The sequence below is a fragment of the Sinocyclocheilus grahami genome, unplaced genomic scaffold (genome assembly GCF_001515645.1).
Source record: "Sinocyclocheilus grahami isolate Dianchi unplaced genomic scaffold, SAMN03320097.WGS_v1.1 scaffold437.1, whole genome shotgun sequence".
Taxonomy (NCBI): domain Eukaryota; kingdom Metazoa; phylum Chordata; class Actinopteri; order Cypriniformes; family Cyprinidae; genus Sinocyclocheilus; species Sinocyclocheilus grahami.
Genome location: NW_015505616.1, coordinates 231,597 through 242,068, shown reverse-complemented (window position 1 = coordinate 242,068; position 10,472 = coordinate 231,597). Strand labels below are relative to the sequence as shown.

General features: G+C 37.2%; 3 protein-coding genes across 3 annotated transcripts in view; all 3 read right to left on the bottom strand.

Moving 5' to 3' along the window:
* The window catches only part of LOC107551883 (ral guanine nucleotide dissociation stimulator-like 1), a 23,455-nt gene extending 21,058 nt beyond the window's left edge, over positions 1 to 2,397 (bottom strand). Inside the window, exon 1 of the mRNA XM_016233647.1 lies at positions 2,279 to 2,397. The gene's annotated coding sequence lies outside the window, so the exon portion shown is untranslated. The remainder of the gene's footprint in view (positions 1 to 2,278) is intronic.
* Positions 1 to 10,472, bottom strand: part of LOC107551882 (coiled-coil domain-containing protein 151-like) — a 15,040-nt gene that overhangs the window by 794 nt on the left and 3,774 nt on the right. Inside the window, exons 8-11 of the mRNA XM_016233646.1 lie at positions 8,915 to 9,061; positions 7,953 to 8,113; positions 7,634 to 7,790; positions 6,643 to 6,792 (exon numbers count right to left, since the gene is read on the bottom strand). Of these exons, the coding sequence (XP_016089132.1) occupies positions 6,643 to 6,792; positions 7,634 to 7,790; positions 7,953 to 8,113; positions 8,915 to 9,061 (615 nt within the window). The remainder of the gene's footprint in view (positions 1 to 6,642; positions 6,793 to 7,633; positions 7,791 to 7,952; positions 8,114 to 8,914; positions 9,062 to 10,472) is intronic.
* Positions 9,955 to 10,361, bottom strand: LOC107551913 (coiled-coil domain-containing protein 151-like). The gene is made up of 2 exons (XM_016233693.1): positions 10,195 to 10,361; positions 9,955 to 10,098 (listed from the first exon to the last, which is right to left on the bottom strand). Exons 1-2 carry the CDS (start codon positions 10,354 to 10,356, stop codon positions 9,979 to 9,981), a joined length of 282 nt encoding a protein of 93 aa, XP_016089179.1. The 5' UTR covers positions 10,357 to 10,361; the 3' UTR covers positions 9,955 to 9,978.

Genomic DNA, 10,472 nt, shown 5'->3' with positions numbered 1-10,472 from the left:
GAAAATTACAGGTCTCTCTCATCTTTTTAAGTGGGAGAACTTGCACAATCGGTGGCTGACTAAATACTTTTTTTCCCCACTGTAAATCGCCAAGGCGGCGTGTGCTCCTGAGCCCTTTTCAAGCAGGCTGCGAGTCTTCTATTATGGACAGATCGTCATCTACTCTCCATCAGAGCGGCTCATATCCTCGGTCTCCTAAACAACAGAGTTGACATGCTTTCGAGGAACGGAATTCCTCACGGGGAGGCTGCATCCTAGTTTCGTTCGGATGATTTGGGACCACTTCGGGAGGGAGGAGGAGGATCTTTGCAACGAGCGAGAACACGCACTGCCCACTGTTCTTTTCACTGTCTTACTGTCTCAAGCGAATGACTCGATATGGCACCCCAGCCCGGAGCTGTGAAGCCTTCATGTGTGGCTACTTCAGGGGTCCTAGAGGTGCCCTGCCTCCCCATGTGCTTGACACGCTCACTGATTCTCATGTACCTTCTGCTAGGCGTCTGTACACTCTTAAATGGAGAGTGTTTGTGAAATGGTGCTGTGATAGAGATATCGACCCGGCAAGCTGTCCTGTGTCGGACGTTTTACATTTTCTGCAGAACAGGCTAGATAACTGGAGTCTACCGTCAACACTAAAGGTTTATGTGGGTGGCCGCTATTGCTTCGTTTCGTTTCGTTCCCCAGTTGACAGGCAATCGATCGGGAGGCACGCACTGGTGGTCAGATTTCTCAGGGAAGTGAGGAGATTACATCCCCCATGCCCACCGTCAATGCCGCCGTGGGACCTAGCGCTGGTTATGAAAGCTCTCTCTCTACCCCGTTCGAGCCCTTAGTATTTATTGCTATGAGGGAGGGAGCTCTCCCTCAAAACTGCTCTGCTTCTTGCCCTTTCCTAAGTGCATAGGAGATATGCATGCGCTCTCGGTGGATGGCGATTGTATTTGCTTTGGGCCTGGGGGGGACCATTACGCTTCGGCCGAGACCGGGCTACGTGCCTTAGTCTCTTTATACCCCCTTTAAAGTGTGGGTCATTCCTTTGCCTGCTTTGTCTCCCGAGCTGCCAACCTCGCATGATGCCGAGACTCAGACCGCCGTTTACTGTCGTAACCTCGGTTCACTGAGAGTGGGAATGAGCCATTGCGAAGGTCGCCGTGATCGCTGCTCGATCAGTAGTGCAACCATTCAGTCTTAGATTCTGAAGCAATTGTCACTCTCACCGCATTATATACTGCCCGCAGGCTAGTCAGTATTTGCATGTGATTTGCATAATTAGTGACGATTAGCCAGTTTATTGTACTGACATTATCCAATAAGGTTTCAGGATTTTCGGAAAAGGGGAGGAGTTACTACTGCGAATGCTTCGCGATGTCTCGTTCCTGCTCTCAGGGAACTGAGGTTACAATAGTAACCGGAAACTTTTTTTATATATGTCTATTTAGTTACACCCTGAATGGTTTATTTCAGTTTTATTTTTAGTTATTTTAGTACATCAAGTTAAGCTAAAGTAATAAGAAATGTTAGCCTGGCAACCAGCGGAAATAAAAGTTTCACATTTTTATAAAACTTTATAAAACTATAAGTTTTATATAGGTTCTATGTTTCATTTTGTTTCAGTTATCATTTATTTTAAGTAACCTTTTTATGGCTTTAGTTTTAGTTAAATATAGACTGAAGAACAACAGGGAATAAGACTGAGGTAATGACACTGTAAAGTCTTATGTCTTTAAAAGTTTTTATTTTAATTTATTTTATATTTTATCATTCATTATTTTTAAAATGATATTTTATTGTAATTTATTTTATTTTATATTTTATCATTCATTGTACACTCTTAAAAATAAAGGTGCTTCACGATGCCATAGAATAACCTTTTTGTCTAAATGGTTCCATAAAGAACCTTTAACATCTGAAGAACCTTTCTGTTTGACAAAAGGTTCTTTGTGGTGAAAGAAGGTTCTTCAGATTATAAAAAGATAAGCAAGAGATGGTTCTTTAAAGAACCTTTGACTGAATGGTTCTTTGTGGAACCAAAAATGGTTCTTCTATGGCATCGCTTGAAGAACCTTTTGAAGCACCTTTATTTTTAAGAGAGTAGTCTAATGGTATTATGTGGATACATGAACCATTTAATTAATAATATAATCATAATATTGGATATTATGTTAACATTAATATATGTCAATAATTTTATTTCCATTTCCATTTATAGATTTTTTTTATTTTTATTAACTTGATAAAGCAGCATTAACTCCAGTGAAACACAAGATGAGCAACTCACTGTGGACGATGCTCCTTATCCAGTCTGTTCGTGATGGATCAGCTCCTAATAATCCATGTTTTGTACTCTGCTAAAACCAGGAGAGATGATGCCATGACCTTCCAGAAAGATTCCTCATGAAAACTGAACACTGTCTGATGTCTTCAGCAGAAGTGACTGTGAACACAGGAGGTCATCTAAACTCTAGTAGCCCTGCATTTCTCATTAGTCCATCTCTGATTCTCTTCATGCTGACTAGCATTGCACAAACTCACACAATAATCTGATTGTTACACAAACTAATGGGCTGTCAATTCAGTTTATTCCACCCAGTGCACACAATCTCTTCTTTTTCTGAGTCTTCTTTTTTGTTGTACATGTTAATTAGCACTGCAGTAAAAGTACAGTTCAGTCAGTGTTCTTGTGTGTTCGTCTGTGAAGTGAATAAACTAGTAAAAGTGCACAACGTGAAGCATATAAAACGTTAAATAAATGAGATACTAAAAACACAGAGAAGTAAAAGACGGGTGATTACTCAAAAAGAGAAAGTGTGCTCAACTAAGGACACTAATATCACTACACACATTTTCTGTGTTTTTATTAAAATATATAGATTTTCTAATTGTTCTGAATGACATAATTGATAAAACTTAAAGGGGTCATATGATGCTTTTTTAAATATCATTATTTTGTGTATTTGAAACACACACACCTTCTCACACACTGGTGTACGGCTCAGCCGTGTATGCTATTATCTGCTTCAGTGCCTTCAGAGTCTTATATAACAAGGTCAGGAAGTGTAAATGATATAGACAGTGAACCTGTACAAGGAAATGTCATTCTGCAGAATATGCTACAAGAATATTTATGAGAAGAATCCCATGTAAAGTGATCTGTGATCATGTGTTGTTATAATTCAATTCAAGTTTATTTGTACAGCGCTTTTCACGATACAAATCGTTGCAAAGCAACTTTACAGCAAATTAAGTTTCTACAATATTTAGTGGTAGCTTATCAGTGGTGACTGTCAGTTAAATGCATCTACTTTCGGAAGGCCAAATAAAGTGCTTTTGCTTTCGCCTAGAAACACACAGCGTCTCTCTGACATGCCGCTTCAACACTAACTGCGGTTACTGAAACCACGCCTTCTTTAAGCAAATATTTCCACATATTGATGTAGATATGTGGGGGCATGTTAGAACGAGCCGTTTAACGGAGGGCGTGGCATATCCTTAACTTTGATAAAGAATATCTCTTTGGTTTTGAGAATTTAGTCTTTGCAACTTCAGGGATCTTATCTATGCACAATCAGCTTGTAACACTCCAAAGAGAAAGGAAAACTTGAAATCGCATCATATGACCCCTTTAAGACTATTAAATATTTGCCCGAGTTAAAGCAGAAACCCTGTGCTTCAACACTAACTGCGGTTACTGAAACCAAACCTTCTTTCTTTGTGTGAACATTTGGGTGCATTATGCAAATAGTGCAAATATTATGCACATAGTGACGTAGATATGTGGGGGCGTGTTAGAACGAGACGTTTTAGGGGGGCGTGGCAGAGTCTTAACTTTGATAAAGAATATCTCTTTGGATTTGAGACTTTAGTCTTTGCAACTTCAGGGATCTTATCTATGCACAATCAGCTTGTAACACTCCAAAGAGAAAGGAAAACTTGAAAACGCACCCTTTAAATAGCGTTCACTTTCAAACACGTGCAGATCTCACCGTTGTAAACAAAGAAACGGGCCTCCTTTTTCAGATTGACAATTAAGCCATACCTCCTCCATTTAACTTCTTTTTGAAGCGCTATTCTCTTCCTGTAAGCAAAGCTCACTGATGTTTTTAAATTTGACTTGGAAACAACAAAATTTTGACGCTCATGAGCAGTAAAATCTTGCGATTGTGCGCGTACGTGATCCTCGAGTGGTTGCCAGACTGCAACGGTAATGTTATGAAATAGAAAAAATGTCATAGTTGCCCATAAAGTGTATGATTCATACTATTACAAAACAATGTATTCATATACTGAATCACAACCATGGTAATGGCTCTGAGGTATTTCTTTGTGACTTTCACACGAGTGCTATGGCCCAATATCAGTCCCAATCAACGCATAAATCTGCATTTTAATATAATCTCCTATTTATTACAAACCCTGATTTATGTGGTTTTATTTAAGTCAGTTTTATGTTCCTTTAATGCTTTTTTAAGTTCTAGGCCACAAAAGTATCCCATATTTGTGGAATGTGGCTTTTACCAAAAAGCTTTGTTTAAATAATTGGCACACAGACACATTTCTTTGTAAGAGTCTCTAATGTGAGGTGTATGCAAACTCATGAATATATGACAATTATAAATGACTAAATTACACTAACTAGCCTGTGATTCCTCTGCAAAAATTGTTTATCTAACTCTACTGATTTACTTATTTATTTATGGGTGAGAGAACAGAAAACTAACTGACCGCCAAATCAGAAATAAACCTTTTCACAGCCGTGATTTCATTTACAATTGTTAATGAAGATTCATTAATGCTGATAATTACAGTAACCAGAAATAGAAACACAATGGAGATGATAAAACCATGGCATGCACAGAAAGGAACTGTAGATTATAACTATTATCTCTAAGTGCATGTTTCAGTGCAAATGGCAGTGAGGCCTTATGAAACACACACACCTTCTCACACACTGGTGTACGGCTCAGCCGTGTATGCTATTATCTGCTTCAGTGCCTTCAGAGTCTTATATAACAAGGTCAGGAAGTGTAAATGATATAGACAGTGAACCTGTACAAGGAAATATCATTCTGCAGAATATGCTACAAGAATATTTATGAGAAGAATCCCATGTAAAGTGATCTGTGATCATGTGTTGTTATCGCTCTGTACACCAGAAGGGTGAGCTTTTAAGTACAACACAGTGTTCAGACAGAAGAAAGTACTGGATCAAGAGAGCACAGGAGAACATCTTTATAAGAGGGAGCTTTTGAACAGTGAACTAGAGCAAAAAACACATGGCCAAGCCTGGTCAAGAGCTTTCCAGGTTCACAAACCAGTGATCACTGGTGCAAATAAGAGTATCTAAGATAAAGAAATAAAATGAAAAAAAAACAAACAGTATGTTAAATTCGTAGCTGTATGTAATCTTTGTATCCATGTTGGTTTAATATGGTTTTAAAAATCTACAATCTTCAAAGAAAAGTTATTATGTGGCTTGTCATGTGGCATAACCAAGTAAAAAATTTCCTTACACTTTGAATACATGTGATCTTAAATATTTTCAAAAGTACAAAATATAATTTTCAGGGTAAAAATGTTTTTACATTTATCATTAAAAGGATAGTTCACCCAAAAATGAAAATTCTGTCATTAATTACTCTCTTAAGACCTCATCTTCAGAACACAAATTAAGATATTTCTGATTATATTTTTGCCTTGAACAGTAGATCTTAATTTTTAAATATCTTAATTTGTGTTCCGAAGATGAACTTCATGGGTTTTGAACGACATGAGGGTGAGTAATTAATGACAGAATTTTCAGTTTTGGGTGAACTATCCCTTTAATTATTGATACGGTTTTCTTTCTTTCTTTTTTTAAAATTATTATTATTTATTTATTTTACAGTATAATATCAAGAAATCACTCTGACATTTGTGGCTTCATCCCCTCAGAATGTCAAGATTTAAATTCAGAAATATGAAATATGTATTGAAGTCCATTCCATATGCTTTGGTAAATTCTAATTATGATATAAAAGGTCATAGGTCATAATTATGATGAAAAAGTCAAAGTTATGACATAAGCCAACATTATGAGATAAAAAGTAGGTTATGACACAAGTCAACATGGCACATCTCATTTTAAATATTTGGGTTGAACTGTTCCGGAACAGTGTTGTAAATACAACTTAACCACTGATTTCTAGTCGTGTCCTCTTTTGGAAGACCAAACAAAGTAGTTTCGCTTTCACAACGAAGCACACAGCGTCTTCACGACATGGCGGCGGCAGCAACAATACTACAGCGAGAATAAAAGTTACGCCTTCTTTCTTTGCGTGAACATTTGAGCGGCGTTATGCAAATCTTCCCACATCGTGACGTAGACATGTGGGGGCGTGTTAGAACGAGCCGTTTTAGGTAGGTGTGGTTGACTCTTAACTTTTATAAAGAATATCTCTTTGGATTTGAGACTTTAGTCTTTGCAACTTTACAGATATTCTTTATGCACCAAGAGCTTGTAACACTCCAAAGAGAAAGGAACAATTGAAATCGCATCATATGACCCCTTTAAAGTAACAAGTAACAATAATATGTTTCACCAGTGACACATCTTCAACAAACCAAAATATAATTACACCAACATGACTAATCAGTGTTCCTCACCTCTTCTTCCTCCAACTCCTTCATGACAGTTGCCAGATCTTTGCCCTGTAGTTCCTCCTTTAGCAGCATCAGTTTCTGCTCAGCCTCAGACATCAGCTGCAGCATGTGTTCTTCTGAGTCTAAAGGCAGCCGTGCTGCTGGATCCTTCATCTGCCAAAAACCACGGAAAATACTCCGATATTTATCATCTCTGCTCAGTTACATACATTTCATGAATGCATTACTTAAAGGTAAAAATTTTTCCTTGATATACTACTGTTCAAAAGGTAGGGGGGGCATTATATCCAAATATAATATTTCATAATACATAAATATTGCAACGTAAGCACAACTGTTTTTAACACTGATTATAAGAAAAGTTTTTGAGCACCAAATCAGCATATTAGAATGATTTCTAAATGATCATGTGAAGACTGAAGTAATGTAAACTGAAGTAATAAAAAATAAAAAAGGTATTTTAAATTATACAAATATATCACAATATTATTGTTTTACTGTGTTTTTGATCGAAAAATGCAGCCTTCATGAGCATAAGAGACTTTCAAAATCATTTAAAAAAATCTTACTGACCCCAAAATTTTGAACAGTAGTATACATACCAGTATGATGTACTATGAAACATACTATAACGTTCAGAACTCCTGTACCAGAATTAAAATACATTCATTAAACTGCAACTGTATGTAGTTTTAATACTCACTTTACATGCAAATATGTTCGTCAATCATAACAGAGTCTTTAAATGTACTTTGGCTAACAGCCTGTTTAGTTTTAAAGGTCAACTAAATTACAAAAAAATTTAAACTATTATTGGTGCACGAAACCTTGACTAACATTATAAATGGACCTCAGGGATGAAAATCAAGTTTGAAAAAAGTTATGACCCCTTTAAATTCTAGGAAACTATATAGAAATCTGAAATTCTTCTATTAAAAAACACACACATTCCTATTATTAAACAGGTGATGAAAAGGCATGTTTTCATTAGTACCAGTGGTATGGGCTGTAGTTTGTCACTGAGCTGCTGTACTCCTGCTTTGACTGTGTTTAGTGCTTGTGTGAGTCTATCCAGACCATCTTTAGCTGCAGCACAATGCTGCTGCTCCTGCTGCAGGTCATCCTCACATTCCTGTAGCACCTGTCGGACGCTGAAGAATCAAAAAGAGAATTAGAGAACTAACCGATGACAATAAAGTTATGTTACTGTATCATGCCATTGAGAAAATGTAATGGCTTAGAGCATTCAGTCACAATAATAGCATGTCAAGTGATATTGCAGTATTCATACAGCATACAATGTCAGCTCTCACCTTGAGAATTCAGTTTCTCGTGAGTATTTTACATCCTGAAACTGAGTCTGTGATGTATTCCTCTCTTCCTTCAGTTCAAGCAGCATTTTCTCATTTTCTGCCTTCATCTTCTCCAAATGTCCCTGTGTTTCTCCCTGAGAGATAAACCTGTCCACTATTTCCTATTATAAGAGATATCATGAATAAACATAAAGAAGTAATATATATACATTTAAAACAATGTTAAGGTGGTAAAATTTAACCTTGTAAAGCCTGTCATATGAAATAATAGTCAGAAACTTCATTTTTTAAAAACAGAAATGTATTGAAGCTTTAGAAAAAATGTTAAATAAATAAAATAGTTTGTTGATGTGTTTTTGTTGAGTATCATATTTGATACATCAGGCTTTTACGGCTCATATAGTATGATATAGTGAGAATATGGAGGTCATACTCAAGGAGGAAAAACACAGGCCCAAACTGAGCAAAAATATGCAATTTGGTGCATTCCTGATATGTATATGGCCAAAAATTAAGAAGAAATTCTAACAGCTTGTGTAAATCCATGAGATATTTATAACAGTATAACAGACTACTCACATAAAATGACATAAATATTAGCTGTCACTCTATTTCTCCCAATAACATGTCTTAGTAAGATGCTATTTAAATACTTAGTTTTATGATCAAAGCTCTTTAGTTTCAGAACATAATGTAACGCAACACAATAATGATGAACAAACATTCCTCAAAAGCCTGATGGGTCATATTTGATATTCACATTTTAACATGATTTTTCTGAAAAAATAAAAAATTCTGTATGGAAGTACACTTAAGTTGCTTCAGTCTGGTAAGTGTTCATCTTAAAATATTACTATCAATATAAAAAAGTGTTGATCATGTTGATCATTTCGAGGCCTAAGAAATTAGTATATTAAATATGATACTGTAGGCTTCATAGGGTTAATACTGTCTTTCCTCACCTGTGAGTCTGTGACTCCAGTGGCCTCTTTGGCGTGCTGGAAAGCTTCCTCAAAAGTAGAGATAGGTTCTTCTTCTTCTTCTACTGTGGTGGGACTTCGCGGGGCCTCACTGCTCAGCTCATCAGGGTTCATGGATACCCACTGGGGCTGGATGTGACAGATGGAAGGGGAAATGGTTGGTTAAACTTGACAAAAACGATCTAAGAGACTTGGCCAAAATGAGAAGGCTAAACTAAATGTTGAAAAAATGATATACTTATATTTATTTCAATTATTTCATATTTTAACCAATATTTGTGTGTTGTGAGCAGCATGCTAACACCAAGCTCTATTTAAGTCCAGTTTCCTGTGCACTTCCCATGAGAAATTCTATGAGTATGACACATATTTTTATGCTTGTTAGAGTACTGCATTGTTAGCTGTACTCTAGTTGCTGCAGATGATGCTCACTCTTCTCTTCATCCTCTCTGCCTGAGCCATCCTCTCCTCGGCCTGCTTCTTGTAGCGGAAGAGGATTTTTTCTCTTTCTCTGCGCTCTCTGTACACCTGCTCCTCCTGAAGCTGCAGCTCAGCCTGGACACACACACACATTACTATCAGCATTATTTGGGTGAACTTTACCTTGGCGTACTTGCACATCTGCTTGCTTCATTATCTCATTACATTTTTCAATTATTCATGAAATGCTTTGGCTTTACCTTGGCAGCATCCTTGAAGAGGAGAACGTTGTTGTTCATGACCTGTAGGTCTTTGAGCACTTGTGTCTGCCAATAGACCTCTGTCTCCATCCTGTCCAGCTGTGGTTGAAATGTAAGACTCTCTTCCTGAAGCAACACAACAGAGGATGATTAGAAATGTCCATTTAACATAATATACACTACCTTCAAAGGTTTGGGATTGGTAAGATTTTTTTATGTTTTTGAAAGTCTCTTACGCTTACCAAGGCTGCATTTATTTGATCAAAAATACAGTAAAACAGTAAGTGATATCGTAACGTCCTTTAAATAATTGCTTAATAATTACCTATATGAGGTATCGTGCTCTGTGGGTTTATTGAGCTGTGTCTATAGCTGCTCTGATACCTGTAGGTGCTCCTTCAGCTTGCGGTATCCTCGCGTTATGTGCACCGCTTCATGGTATTTCAGCTGTGATTTCTCCAAACTGTTTTCCAGAATGCGCAGTTTCTATACAACAAGCACACAAAAATAATATCCTGGACACATATTTTTAAGATTCACCAACGTTCATCCAAAATGCCCAAAAAAAAAGACAATTTCTACCTTGTCCTCCTCTCCTTTCTGGGTGTCAGGCAGAGGGCTACTGTTCTGTGGCTTCAGCACCAGGAACTTCAAGTCCTCTAAATGCTGCATCTGTGTCTGAGTGGTGTGTTTCATAGCATTCTGCTTCTTCATTTTATCACACACCTGCTTCTTTAGCACCATCTGAGCTGCCTGCACAACAAAGATTTCTGTTTATAAGTGAGGAAAGTCAAATACAACTTTCTGGACCACAAATTATATGTATACAGTGGGTATAGAAAAGAATCACCCCCCCCCCC